Here is a 15,503-nt window from a genome sequence, read left to right on the forward strand (position 1 = left end):
TTGTCTTGTGGTTTATTTTTATCCTGGGTGTGAGTTGTAAAACTAGTATGTATGGGGTGTGGTAGTTATGTACGCATGTGTGAGTCCTGGTATATATACTTATGCACGGACTATTCCTTTTTAATATTGACGATACATTGACGATAGTTTGGATGTTCTCCTGCGAGAAATCCACGTGAGCAGTTTGTCTAAGAAATTCCTTACGGAATCTTAGTGCCTTAATTGATGTGACTGGTAAGAATTAATATTAAGTCTTATTCTTATTTTAAACTATTGAAATTAAATAAATATTAGTGTGTGTGAATTTGTACGAGTGTGTCATTTTCATTGCAGGTCACCTTCATTCGTACGTTCGTTTATACTTCATCATCGTAATTGTCAGCTAATAAATATATGAACCTTTATTGAGGAACTGTGTTGAATTATTATTATTCCCTGAGATCGGGAGACCCGTGACATGATCAACACTCGAATGTAAACATGACACAAAAACCATGTGATCAGCTGTGTTTTGTTACATGTATGTATTATCTACCAAATATATCACGTCATGGTATGAACATGTCTATAACAATTACAATGTAACACAGCTAAAATACTGGAGTAGAAAATCGAACTCCTCCAACAATGTATGAAGCATGTTTGTCCTATAATAAGCACTGTATATGTTTTTGTAGGAAGTTCACTGTATTTAAAACTTATTTGAAGAAAGATGCAAATCTTCTCTTGTTTTTCATTATGGCTCCATTGGCAAGAATCTCCTGAAATCTCTCATAGGGTGGCAGTTTGTCTAATGTCCCATAAGCGGCTACCGCTGGTTTAGAACGAAGCATTCTCTTGGCTACACGCTGTAGGTCTTCTCTTGTTACCTTCTCTGTAAGAATTAGAGAAACATTAAAGAACTAATCATCGTTTTGTCTGTCATTTCATATACAACTTTTATATGCGTCTCCAAAAGCTTCGAACTAAAAACAATTTCAAAATCTTAATCAGTTTGTCAACTTAAAAAAGAAAGTTTGCTTTACAAATGATCATGTATAGAAGTTATATTTCTATAAAACCACATATCAGTGAATATTATAGAACCTATTTTGCCTTTCATTTCATATGAAGCTTATCTCATGTGTCATCCAAATTTTCTGAAATCATCTTTACACTGAAATCATGTATAAAACTAACATTTGTGTAAAAATCTCACAACCGTGATTCTTGCTTTTCAAAAATCTATGCAGATATGTCCACATCAGAATAAATTAGGCACACCAGTAAATGACAATAATACAGTAAAACTTGGTTAGTACGAACACCGATATCGTGAAGTCAAGTATATAACGAAGTTATCTTGGATCCCCAGCTATATAAATTTAACAAATTTCTTATACAGATATAATGAATTACGGATATAGGGAAGTCATTTCATAGGTCCCGATGACTTCGTTATAACCGAGTTTTACTGTACTTCTAATACTGATGACCCACCAATTTCTTCCAGGTAGAACTGAGCTGGATTTCTGAATCCCCGACTCAGCACCTGTCTCCCGACGTCCTCAAACATCATAGGACGAGACTCCAGGTTGTACATCAGCAGGGACTGCAGCTGCTTCTTGGCACGATCTAATTCCTCCTGAGGAGTCAATTTTTACACATTAATTACTTTAAATTTTTATAATAAAAATTCATCAATTTAAAACACATACGCATGTGACTTATTGCTTAAAACTAGAAAATGACATGCAGCTTCATATTGATTACTACATGTACTTAGGCTGCAGGCTTAAAAATTAAGCATACAAAATCTTAACTAAAATTTACAAACCTTGCTTATTTCTTCTGGAGTCCTTAGAAACTCTGATAAAACTACTATTGCTAAGTCATCCAACTGAAAGAAAGATGTACAAGTTTTCTAAACTTCATTCAAGACCATCAATAAAGTTTATACTGTATTACGTTGTAGACTTAGAGTGAATGATAAAATAAGAAAGTGTTTATAAGCCATGACAATTCTATGAACTTGACTACACTGTATTGAGTATTCTGATACAAAAACTGCATTGTAACATGAATATATGACTGTCATACTTTCAACACTTTTAGTATGGTGTGCACAACTTTCAAAATATTTATCAATACTTGAGTATATTATCTAAAACTTAACCCTCAATGATAATGTATTTACAAAATAGAGTCCCTGTATAACAAACAGAGTTACAAAGTATGTATGCTTGTAAACTTTCTGGTTACCTGGTTAGGATGAGAACTAGCCATAATACAGAAGACCCCTGAGTCATCATACACGTGGTTCATGGCAACACAACCAAACATCCAGTGGTGTCTGAAATACAGCATTAATATTGCAGTACATGCATATTTACATACTGTTTCGTGCATTTTGAACCAATAAACAAATACATCATGAGGTTTTACATAAAAACATATCAATACACATATTTATCTTGTTTTCAACTGGGCAAATTTTCTTGGTTTTGAATTAACTTAATAATTTACCAAATCATGGCCTTCTGATTTTATGGTTGAAGAAGAAACAGAAATGTTAATTTAATAAATTCAAAACTAAAAATATTTATACACGAAGAGCATAAGTAATTGTACCATAAGAACAACAAATATCAAATTCTTCAAATATAAAAAAATTTAAACTGCCTTCTTTAACAAGTAGCCTTTGCTAATTCATACCTGTTCAGTACATTGGTATAGAGTCTGGTATACATCCCCTTCCCTGGTCCCCCAGCAGAGAAAGCATTCCCTCCCCCCAGCATCATGTTAAGGACACAGAAAGCTATAAAGTCGTCATCCTTGTGAGAACAGCTCTCTAATCCCAGCACTAAGTGGGCCAGCTCGGGGAATGGATTAGGTCCCTTACTCACACTGGACAGGTCTTTATCAATCTGAAAAATAAGGTAAACACCATGGGATTAACATTATGAACAAAGAGTAAAATAAAAATAAAGCATAAATATGGGGTCTATAAAACCTTTTTAAGGATAAATTTTAGTGACAAATAGTTAATAAGAATGAGACACGTATATTCTGTATCAAGAAATACTGAGTTACTAAAGAAATATATGTACTTAAAATGACTGTCAGCTCTGGTACTGTACATTATTTGACAAATATTTAATGCAGAATAACATAAATAAATTCTGATTCAGAAACACACATCCCAACTTTTATATGCATATTTACAAACAAACAAAAAAAACAAAAAAAACCCTCATCTCTGACTACATACCAACATTTTTCCTCCTGTGTACTGAGCTACAGAATGATCCACTGATTTACTGTGATCTACCAGGGATGGATCCTCTTTCCAGAGGGGTGTCTTCTTAACAAAGAGTTCCCTGGCAAGCTCCACTAACCGGTCATGTTCCACCCCCACCCCACAAAGAACCATTCTGGAGGGGTCGTGGAAATTGTTCATAAATGTATACAGTGTCTCTTTGTCTATTTTGTCTATGTTTTCTTTGGGACAAATTTTTGGAAGACCCAATGTGTTGTCTCGATAAGCAGCCTGCAAAATAATACAAGATACAACTATGCATGAAGCTCCATTACAGTTAATTTAAATGTATTTACTATTAAGGTGGAATTTTTTTATCTGAAAACATGAAACCAAGAAAATAGAGTAACATGATTCTTGATTAAACTTAAGTATAACTTAATTTAAGCACAAAGTATCCTTGTTTTTTCTTCAGCTTATCATAGAAGTGACAATCAACAAGGTCTATGTTATAGAAAACTCTAAAAAACTTATAAAATTGATCATTTGTATAAATATTTGCAGTGAAAGTATTGAAAAGAAAAGAGGAAGATACTCTATATAGAAATGAGAAAGAGGCAAAACTACTAACAGCATGTATTAATTCTGTCATGAGTACGTCTGGCTGTGGACTGCTTTCAATGTTTTCAAGATCAAATGCTACTGCCATTTTACAATAGTCAATCTGCAAACAGATAAATGTTTTTGTAAATAGTTACCATCTACAATAACAAAATCATGCACAACACATTATAAGAATAAAGAAAAAAACATTCAAAAAGTTGCTTGCAAGAAACAACTCCAAAAAATTCATATTTTATACAACTATTTAATTTAAATATACATTAAGTTTTATGCTGCTGAATCTCCTGTTGTCTGTCAACTATTTTTTATGAATAAAGTCCAGGAGGTGCCAGAAAAATACAATCTTTGTTATACACACCTGTTCATCTGTGATGACTGGTCTCATTGCCACTTCTGACAAAATATCTAGTCCCTTCTCTAAGCCTTCTGTTTCAATTGACATTGCATATATAAGAGCATCCCTGGAATAAAATATACTTTTATAGAATACATTTTAAGACAAATCTCAATTTATACATGTCAATAGATAAATTAACACTGGTAAAAATCAGAGTTAAATATAAAATCAATATCATGCTAGTGCTAAGTTTTCAACCTAAAAACTGAGACCATAAGACTTCTCTCCTTATAATGCTAAGATGTCAGCATTTTTTAGATACTCAACAGTCTCACACCATAGTACTGTATGGTATTAAAATGCATCACATTAATGACGTCATATTTGCAATATAATAATTTAAATCATAATAAATATAGTTTATTTCCAAAAACAGCTGAACTAGCTTAATCATTAAAATCTAATGCTTACCCAGTAAATAATTTAATTTTTAGTACTTGTTTACTTGTACAAAATAGGAACCTTATTGTGAGCATGAAATTTATTTGATTTGTAGTCTCTACAAACATTTTGTTACTATAAATATAACCTCTATCTGACTGACCTTGACGACTGACAATCGCAGACTCCGCCATATTGTTCTAAAACCTGTAATATCTCATCATTGCTCCTGTATTTCGTCGTTGACTGCCAAAGAAAACATAGTTACATAAATCAATTCATTTACAACAGTATCCTAGTAAATCAAGATAAATTTGAAGTAAAAACAGAAGTAAAACGAACAAGGATAAAAATATACTGACACAAAATCCTAATTTTTCGATAAAATGTGAAATACCACTGGGATAGGCTACTTCATATCTACTGCCAGAATCAATCAAAACTGAAAAAATAGTTAAGAAAAAAATGAAGCCAAGGCATTATCTACCTGTTTTAAAACTGTAAATGCTTCAATGCCAGAAAATCAAATGAGAATTCATTTTTGCAAAATCTATTTCTCTATTGATTTTCCTGTAATAATGCATAGTTTTACATTTGATAAAATTTCTGGATGCATATCAACATGAACAAAATATATATTCATGAAAATAATCACAAAAGATTTAAAGCAACATGTACATTGTGTCAAGGAATGTGTTATTTGTGCATTATATTATTAGAAAGAGTTTAAAAAGTTAGGCAAAAAAAAAAAAGACTTTCCCTTTCCTTTCCTACATAGACATTTTTCATTCTTTATTTACCAGTACAAAATTTAATTCTCATGTTATTTAGGACATTACCTCCTAGTGTACAAAAATGTCCAAACACTTTCTGTGATGCCACCCTGAGTCCGTTCTCCAGGGTTGTGACTGGGGTGTCATATGTTTCTGGTGATGCAGTGGCGTATTTCAGCTGAGGAAATTCTGGCAGCGGTTCACTCAATGGAGTGTCCTCATCTTTAAGTCTGTGTTGTGTTGTCGAGAACCTTCTTAAATTTGGTTTTCTTCCTCTGGAAAAAAATAATTTATCTACATCAGACCATCTTTTAAAAAAATGTTTGCTTGCCAACTCAGGATAAAACTATTAGGTTGATAGGAAGGTATTCGTTGCAGGGATAAGAGGAATAAAAAAAAAATATTGTGTCCTGGAATGTAAGATTAAAGTTTTGAATTGGGCACACATTTTGGTCAGTCATTTGGGAGAGGCACCCAAACAACTTTTTAAAGATGGCCTCAGAGACAATTTGTAAATTTATATTTCAAGTGCCAACAAAAAAATCAATTCCCCCAACAAAGAATATACCATTTTTCAAATGAAATTAACTTCAGGTACCATTGCATAATAGCATATTTCATTTTAAACTCAAAGATTTAAAATAAAACTTGATGTAAAATTGCAAGATTTCTCACTCAAACTTTTACAAAATACCATCTTATGCCTTCTTTAAAAAAAATGTTTGTTTTCAAATGCTGTTAGAGTGACGGATTAGAGTGAGGCTCAAACTTGGTTTCTTTTACTCTATTTCCTTCTTCTTTGCTTAAAAATAATCTTTAGAATACTGTATACAGGGAAATATTCGCCCCCGTTTTACTTTCGCCCCTTTCGCCCTTCCATCGTTTGGGCGAATTTAAAAAGGGGCGAATTCAATATATGCATTATATTTTCTTAAACAAAACGGTGACTGAGGAATTTAAATCGAGGCAAAATTGGTTGCAAGTGTGAAAGGACAAAATAAAACAGGGCAAAAATAACCCTGTATACAGTATTTCTTTCTGAAACTTACCATGTAGAATTAGTAATAATGAACCTCAATTCATTGAGACTTTAGTCAAGTTGAAGTTCTTTGTATTATGAATGAATGACCATGTAGAAGATTATAAAGGACATACATACAGTTTTAAAACTGAGCAAGCTCAACAACTGTTACAAACTCTTCAAAAAGACATAGGTTTGTGTAAGAAAAAAAAATTTAAAAAAACATAAATAAATGGCAGTTGAACCAATACATTACTTATTCCAGTATTTTAAAACATGTCTTCAAATTAACAATTTAAGAAGTTTTTTTTTTTTCAAGACAAAAGGCGTGTCAATATACACATAGGCCTATAGCATGAATATCTAGTGTAAGGTCATATTTCGTAAGATTCTACGTCCTTAAAAATGTTGAAAAAAATATTTCTTCAAAAAATGTTGTGAAATAATTAAACATAAAATTAAAAAAATAATTTCCCCATATATATTTTGGGAAATTAAGCGTTTATTAACCCAATATATACCGTGAAATTCTGCAACATCCCCGAACACAATTCGACAAGAGCGCTGCCATCTTTGATTTTACATAATAAACCCCGAGCCCGATCTTTAATTAAACTAGAGGTATTGTGAGCGATGAGCTCACTAAATGATACCCCCCGCCTCCATATAGTTATAATGGCAAAGTCCATGTTTTGCTGTGGCCGGAAAACCCAAAATATGTGTCGGATCAAAAAGTAAAATAGGAGGTGCACAATGGCAATATGTAATAAAGATTCTGTGAAAGTTTCATCAAATTTCATTCAGTGGTATGAGAGGAGTTGCGGATAAGAGATGGGTACCCAAAAGCGTAACAGACGGACGGACGGACAGACGGAAGGACGGACGGACGGACAGACGTACAGACGGACGGAATTACCGATTACTATATACCCTCCCGCTTTTCAAGCGGGGGGTATAACTAGAGGTACTGCATGTGAGCAATTTCTAAATGATACCCCCGGCCTCCCATATGAATATAATGACAGTGTCCATGTTTTGCTCTGGAAAATCCAAAATATATGTCAGATCAAAACGTAAAATAGGAGGTGCACAATGGCAATATGTAATAAAGATTCTGTGAAAGTTTCATTAAATTTCCTTCAGTGGTATGAGCCCAGGTAGCACAAAACATTTTCAAAACATTTTATTGGTGTTGTAAAAAGGTTTTTTCGAAACATTTCAGACTAAACATTTTAAAAACGTTTTTAAAACACTTCCTCTTCTCATTATAACATTTTAAAAACATTTTAAAAATGTTTTCAAGAAGCTTATTATTAAATCCTTTTGGAACATTTTTCTAAAATATTTTTGAAACGTTTTAAAAATGTTTCAAATGGTATGTTTAGCTTTCAAATATCAAAGATTTTTATATTACGTTTTGAAAACGTTCTAAAAACATGAAATGAAACATTCCTTTTCCATAAATCTGAAACATTGCATAAATACGTTTCTGAAACATTTAAAAGGAACATTGTAAAAATGTTTTTGAAACATTCTTAATTCATTTAAGGGTATTTATAGCTTCCAAATATTAAAGATCTTATAAAACGTTTTAAAAACGTTCTTAAAACATGAAAAGAAACATTCTTTTTCTGTAAATCGGAAACATTGCATATACGTTTCTGAAATATTTGTAAGGAACATTTTAAAAATATTTTTAAAACATTCTTAATATCGCTTTTAGTTAAAAACATTCAATTCCGGGTATTTTTCGGCCTAGGCAGTGAAATTGTTTATTTAAAATTACATTAACTAAAATAATTATTTTCACTACAATTGAAACATTTTAATTATAGTTTTTGTAACATTTTTTGGAAACATTTTCAAAATGTTTCTGAAACATTTATGTAATTGCGACACAATTTAATTCATTTAGTAACTTTAAGAGTATGTTGTGAGAATGATTTTAGAACATTCAATTTAATGTGTTTTCTTTTTTTTTAAAGACTTCATTTTTCAGTGCTGCTGTTATTTTCAAAATGTTCTTCAAACATTCAAATAATGTATGATTGCGATTTTCCTTTTTAAAATTTAGTTTATGAAGAAAAAAAAGAATATATAGAAAGAATAGTGTTAAAATGAGGAATTGTAGTAATTGTTAAATTGAAAGATTTTTCCGGTATTTTATAATGATTTCTAGTTTTGGCTTATTGATTAAACAGACATAATTTATATAAAGTCCTTTGATTAAACAAATTAAAAAATCAATAAATGAAAGGATAGGCAAACAAAAAAATTTAAAATATAAATAAATGTATAAAATCATACTACGCATTAAATAAAACTCTTAATGTCTTTTTTTAAAAATGTTCTTCATCAAATCTGTGATCCACTCCCAGAATTTTACTCTGAGGCATTAGATAGGGATTGGCACACTGGTCAGTTTCAGTGTCATGATAACCTATTATGCAATTCTCCTGCTGGGCAGCGCGTTACAGAGTATAGTGGTTTGCTGCTTATCTAGGCCAAATTTTGAATTCTGGTAAACAAGATGTGCGCGCTTACTCCGTGCCGATTTGAATGAGAAGACTTTGCACCATATAAACCACAATAATAACCTCTGGATTTATTAACTTTGAATGGTAAGAATTATTCCTTTATCATAGACTTTAAAAGATCATTTAAAATGGCTTTTATACTACCAGTGCATGATCAATAACTTTGTACAAATGTATGTAGCAATGACAAAGCGTTAAGGTCATATACATGTATTTGATTTGAATATTTCATTCTTAAGGCAACACAATTATATCCTTGATTCAAGCATTCGTTGTCTTTGTGAAATGTTAATCATCAAACGATATGTTGATTTAAAAATGAAATTTCTTTACAGCATGGTGTTGGTTGCATCATCCGTATTTTCAAATTCCCACGTTCAAAAGACCCGCCTTTGGTGAAGGCAAATGTGTACGTAAATACTATTACTCTTCAATAATATTGTCATAGTAATTATTTTTCTGCTTTTTTCAATGCAAATGAGGAAAGAAATTAAATTTGATATAATTATTTAAAATATTTTTTGTTTATTTTCATTGATCATCTTAAGATACATTAGATACAGAACGCTGATACAAACACAATTTTCCTTATCTTTACAGATTGTGCTATTCTTTCCGAGGGGCAAATTCCTTATCAGCCTTTTCAGTGTATGTGATTCTAACTAAGTCTTATAGATCCGCCGCTCTGTTCTACCTATATAGTGAACATAGAATATCTGTGATTCTGTTCTTTCAAAAATTCAGTGAATGGATTAGACGCCGTTTTCAACCTTTAAAAACCCGGTGACTTGAAAGAAAATAAATTAAAACTTGTACCGAGAATGGAATGTAAATATGATTAACATATTGAATATGGGTTTGTATTAAAGGTTCAAAAATTAAATATAATTTGTGTTTATTTCTTTTAAAATATAAATATATCATTATTTAATGAGAAAAAGTAAAAATTCAGGAAATACTTTTGTAACCTCGACTTGAATGTTTTGAAAACGTTTTAAAAACCAAACAAATTAAACGTGAATAACACATTTTTGAAAATGTTTTTGTTACATTTAAAAACAATGTTATGATAACATTTGTTGAAATATTTTGAAAAATGTTTTTAAAACATTTATAAAACCATACAAAATCACGTGATTAAAACATCGTTGAAAAATGTTTTTGCAACATTTTAAGAAAATGTTCCGGAAACATTTGCTGAAATATTTCACTAAAATGTTTTAAAAACGTTTAAAAAACCATACAAATTCACGTGATTAAAACATTATTAAAAATGTTTTTGCAACATTTTAAGAAAATGTTCTGACAACATTTTGCTGAAATATCTCACTAAAATGTTTTAAAAACGTTTAAAAAACCATACAAAATTACGTGATTAAAACATTTTTTAAAATGTTTTTGCAACATTTTGAAAATGTTTTAAAAACATTTTAAAAATGTTTTTGTGTTAGCTGGGAGAGGAGTTGCGGATAAGAGATGGGTACCCCAAAGCGTAACAGACAGACGGACGGACAGACGGACGGACGTACAAACGGACGGACGGACATACTGATTACTATGTACCCTCCCTCTTTTCAAACAAAAAATAAATAAACTGATTTTCATTATCAATATGTACTGTAAACGGTAATAACAGCTTAAAAGTTGATTAGTTGAAACCATTCAGCTCTCTTGGAACTGGTCTTATCAAAACAGCGTTTATCCGGGAAGAAATTTGTTCTTACTCAAAAGAAAATATTCTTCTTTCTGCAAAAATAAAATGATTGAAGCTCCGATCGAGAAGTCAACCAAAATAGGCCTATATAAATAACATAAGATTTTTTTTTTTTTTTTTTTTAAACAATATTTTATTCACAGATGTTGTCGTGAATAGGATTGGGCAGCAGGCGCAGCCTATTTTAGCCCTCTCCCTACATTTAGGTCAAGGTACAGAACAAATAGTGATATTAAAAGAATGTACAAAAGAAGAAAAAAAACACAAACAAAATTGAACAAAGTAACAGAGAAAAAAAAACAGAAAAAGTCATATGTAGAAAATTAAACAAAAGAGAAAAATAGAATGAACAAAATAACAAAAAGGGAAAATTACAGGGGGAGACAAAATACAAAGTAGTACCGGTTTGGGAGTACTTCTAACAAATAAAAACTAGAGGTACTGTGAGCGATGAGCTCACTAAATGATACCCCCCGCCTCCCATATGGTTATAACTGGTGAAAAAGTCCATGTTTTCCTGTGGCCGGGAAACCCAAAATATGTGTCCGATCAAAAAGTAAAAGAGAGAGGTGCACAATGGCAATATGTAATAAAGATTCTGTGAAAGTTTCATCAAATTTCATTCAGTGGTATGAGAGGAGTTGCGGATAAGAGATGGGTACCCCAAAGCGTAACAGACGGACGGACGGACAGACGGACAGACGGACGGACGGACGTACAGACGGACCAGTTTTCACTGGTTTGTACCAATTTTGGTACAAACCTGTGAAAACTGTCTAATCCGACACCTGAATAATCCGACACACTGTGAATTCCAAGGTTTAATTTCTTTCCCAGTTTACTATTTTTCCATGCATGTTTTAACACTGTGCAATCCAACACCTTGTCTATTTCCATACAAAATTTGTCTCCCAGTGCATGTCGGATTAGACAGGTTTCACTTATTATAATCACTTATGTATTAATATTTAATAAATCTTATGTTATCAAATGTGATTTATTTTTAAATGGTAGTTCTAACCATGGACTTGACATTAATATACAAATATTTGAAGCTGTACATACATTTATAGCAGCAACAAAACGTTTTATATAAACACTGTCATATCTATATATAGATATAATTATACCCCCCGCTTGAAAAGCGGGAGGGTATATAGTAATCGTTAATTCCGTCCGTCCGTCTGTACGTCCGTCCGTCCGTCTGTCCGTCTGTCCGTCCAAGCATACAAGTAAAGATAAAAACATACTAGAAGAAATTCAAAATTGATAGTAGCAACTAACAAAAGATTAATGATGATACAGCAGTTGGGGATTACAACATATATAATCGACATTCTGTACAAATAAGGCTTTTATACTAGAGTATAAACATTATTACTCTTTTGCATTTATTTGTTTCTTTTTTTAACATTGCATAATTCGCTATTTCATATTTTAAAGATATTGATTAAAAAATTACCCAGCTTGATAAGCAACATGTCATTTTCGTTAGACATAATCCATAAAAAAATTTCTTTATTTGTTAAAGTATCGAAATTTTTATTACTTTTAGCAATACTATTAGCCTTTAAAAATTCATCTCTTTCATGTTTATGTAATGGACATTCAATCAGTGAGTGGATCTCATCTTCCACACAGTTCATGACATGTCACACATTCTACAAATTCTTTCATTTCTTGCAAGGGTGGTTTGCTGTCCTATAGAGTTTTTTTTTTCATATCTTCCACTTTCAGTTCTGAGATTATGTGAACTTACTCTAAATTTGCATATAATTTTTCTTTCTTCTAATTTTTTTAATAATAAATACTTTTCAATTTCAAAACTTCTTTTTACATAGCAATATGATGTAAGTTTACCCGATAGACAACCATCATCTCTTTTTTAAGCCAACATTGTTCAAAGGAAATCCTCTCTAATAGTTTTTTTCAGTTGTTTCTTTAAAGTTATTAGTTTCATTGATTTACATCTTGACCAATCTATGCCCATTTTTGTTTTACAGAAATATGTTACATTTGAAAACCAACTATTTACAATACAACAGTACTGTCCAAGATAATGCTTTCTTTCTATGCATTGTATAACAAAGAGTATGAATGTTTTCCAGTCTGTGCCAGTAAGATATACATGTAATTGCTACAATAATAGAATAAAATATTGGTTGTCTACCTAGTTCAGATAGAACTGCAATATTCGTACTTCTTTTCCCTGACCCTATATATGATAAATTTGCAAAATTTCATATGAGGACTAATAAATATGTAATGTACATCGATAGGCCCTTGTATCCCCGCAGAAGCGATTATTCTTTCATATGCTTTAAGCCTTAAAAAGAGAAAAATACATTATATACGTAAGAACTTATCAAATATTTTATTTGTTGTACATCCGTCGAATATAAAAAAAGATGCGCATATCAAGGGGGGGGGGGGGGTTCTACTCAATAAATCTGAATCTGAGCCTCCGGGCCATTGAGATTTGACGTTTTCATTTTTATCTCGATTTCAGCTTTCAAATGTTAATTCCTTTGTTAAACTTAGGATTTGATCCCTATAAGACCGACAGCAAAGGCGGATCCAGGGTCCCCCCTATTTTTTTTTTTTTTTTTTAATTTTGTTGGTATCCTAAAATCAATTTAATGTAAAACACCTCTTATTTGTTGGAATTACTTTAGTTTTCCGGGGCAAAAAGCCCCCATATATACCCCTACCAGATCTTTGCCCTGGACCCACTTAATATTGGAACTTCAATACATCCCCAGACCCCCTACCTTCTACCACAGCCCCCCACCCCCACCCCCCGTTATGAAATTCATGGATCCGCCGCTTGACAGCCCTTAAAAAGTTAGTTCGTTTAGGATCCCCCCTCCTTTTCCCTTAGAAAATATCTGCGCTTGAGTTTGATGTGATTTATTGTTACTGACGCACTTCTTATTGAAGATAGATCTTATAATATAATATTGATTTTAATTCTACGAATGAAAAGTATTAGCAAAAAAAAAAAAATCACTATATTGTCTTGCGCAGTACATGTAACTATGGAATACTAAACTGCGCTCTTTGACGTCATGATTAGCGAGCGGAGTAATATATTTCATTGTGACGTCATCAATATTGATACATTTTCTGGCTGTCAGAAGAGTTTTTACAATTATTATTTTTTTAATCTTCACTTAGAATTTCCATTATGGAGGTAAGCTTCTTGTTAAAATAAACAGATTATTCCAATGCGTATTTTGAAACCGAACAGGAAGAGTTTTATTTGTTTTAAGAGTTTTTATTTTTATTTTCAACCGGTTACCCCCTTTTTTCCTCAAGTTACGTCCACATTTCTGGAATTAAAGAGACATTTTGTTCACAATTACGTTTATAAAAGAGAAAACGTGCTCCTGTCGACCTGAGTCATATACTCATTTTTTTTAAAAAATTAAAATAAAGCATATGTTTTTCTTGTTTTTGTGAAATATAGATAAATTGTGAATGATTTTTTTTATTTTTCCAAAGCAAAAGGAAAACGATGTGAAGAGAGGGGTTGAGACCTTAGACAGGAATTCCATCATTGCAAGGTATAATATAAACAGTATAATTGAAAATTTAAAATAAGGCATAAATACAGTCTGTTATGTATGAAAATAGGAATTTATATACATGTACTTGTTAATGTATACGGAAATCATATTTTTATTTTAACATGAAATTATATGAACGTAACAGAATGTTTGTATTTATTCAATTTATGAAACAGAAACCTTTGGGGAGGCTTAGAAGAAGCGGTGACCATACCCCCACGTGAGGAGGGGGCTTTGCTTCCGAGGGCAGAAGCACCTATTGAGTTAGGAAGAGGAGGGGCAACAGGAGAAAAGGCAGTTACACCACCGGGAGAAAAGGAATCCGTACTCTCAAAAGAAGCAAACGAAGTCACGAGAAAAGACCAAATAACACAAACACAAAGCCAACAGGAGCTATCAGTGGAAGAACTGTTTCAGCAGGTCCGAGAAAGAGAAATAAAATTGTGAGTCAATTTATTGTTAGATTGTATATTTAATTTCGTTAAAGCAATATGAGCTGCATTTTTGAGAATTTTATTTTTCTGGTAAAATGTATTATTATGATAAATTTGTATTAAATTTAAGCCCTTTTGATCAATAAGACCAAAATAAAGTTTAAAAATATTTCAGAAGAAATATTTCTGTACAATCGAATATACAGTATTATATAAAATATTATTATTGTGCAGGACGACAATAATGCAATTTTGCTTCAATCAAAGCTTATAAAAAGTTCTTCCATTGCAAATATGAACAGCAGAAGTTTATAAATGTTCTATTTTAAAGTTAATTACAAATTTGTAACAGAATTTTCCGATGTCAAACATGCAGCTCATATTGCTTTAAATATTCAAAAAATAAATTAAGAGAGTTAATTTATTGTTCGATTTGTACATAATTTCGTTAAAAATTCAACAATTGAATTAAGAGTGTTACATGTAGAATGTTTCTATATACCTGATACGAAAGAATTCTTTACCGCCACCCCCGATATATTCAAGAGGATTCGAAATATACTTTTATAATTTTTGCAACCGTCTTGTAGATTATTGAGAGCTGGGTTTCCAGACGCCAATAGCAATGGACAAAGCCAAAGCTATGCCGCAGAAAAACAGGTAGTAAGGTTTCTTGTCTCATGCACCCTTAATAAATATTCTTTTTACCAAACCTAAGGTCTGTTTTGCTCACTTAATCACACTACTACACTAGTATACAAATCAATTCAAATATTCTGAAAAGTAAACTCCGCGGACATCATGAAGGGACTTTA

At 31.7% G+C, this 15,503-nt stretch overlaps 2 protein-coding genes and 1 long non-coding RNA gene across 3 annotated transcripts; 2 read left to right on the forward strand and 1 right to left on the reverse strand.

Moving 5' to 3' along the window:
• Window positions 1-461: 461 nt before the first annotated feature.
• On the reverse strand, window positions 462-7,020 carry LOC134267847 (mitochondrial-processing peptidase subunit alpha-like). The gene is made up of 12 exons (XM_062750059.1): window positions 6,956-7,020; window positions 5,480-5,688; window positions 5,003-5,082; window positions 4,804-4,886; window positions 4,221-4,323; window positions 3,870-3,962; window positions 3,251-3,529; window positions 2,695-2,906; window positions 2,242-2,332; window positions 1,817-1,879; window positions 1,480-1,624; window positions 462-874 (listed from the first exon to the last, which is right to left on the reverse strand). Exons 1-12 carry the CDS (start codon window positions 7,003-7,005, stop codon window positions 699-701), a joined length of 1,584 nt encoding a protein of 527 aa, XP_062606043.1. The 5' UTR covers window positions 7,006-7,020; the 3' UTR covers window positions 462-698.
• A 1,740-nt stretch (window positions 7,021-8,760) lies between these two features.
• LOC134267846 (uncharacterized) lies at window positions 8,761-9,785 on the forward strand. Its single transcript, XR_009992239.1, has 3 exons — window positions 8,761-9,055; window positions 9,307-9,380; window positions 9,572-9,785. It is a non-coding gene; the product is annotated as an uncharacterized LOC134267846 (long non-coding RNA).
• A 4,024-nt stretch (window positions 9,786-13,809) lies between these two features.
• On the forward strand, window positions 13,810-15,348 carry LOC134267844 (uncharacterized; the record flags this gene model as incomplete). The annotated part of the gene is made up of 4 exons (XM_062750056.1): window positions 13,810-13,878; window positions 14,190-14,251; window positions 14,431-14,697; window positions 15,279-15,348. Coding segments are annotated over exons 1-4 (405 nt in total), but the record flags the coding sequence as incomplete, so codon positions are not given.
• Window positions 15,349-15,503: the final 155 nt, after the last annotated feature.

Source organism: Saccostrea cucullata, unplaced genomic scaffold (genome assembly GCF_032062105.1).
Source record: "Saccostrea cucullata isolate Sc308-1 unplaced genomic scaffold, CSIRO_AGI_Scuc_v1 ctg9701, whole genome shotgun sequence".
NCBI lineage: Eukaryota > Metazoa > Mollusca > Bivalvia > Ostreida > Ostreidae > Saccostrea > Saccostrea cuccullata.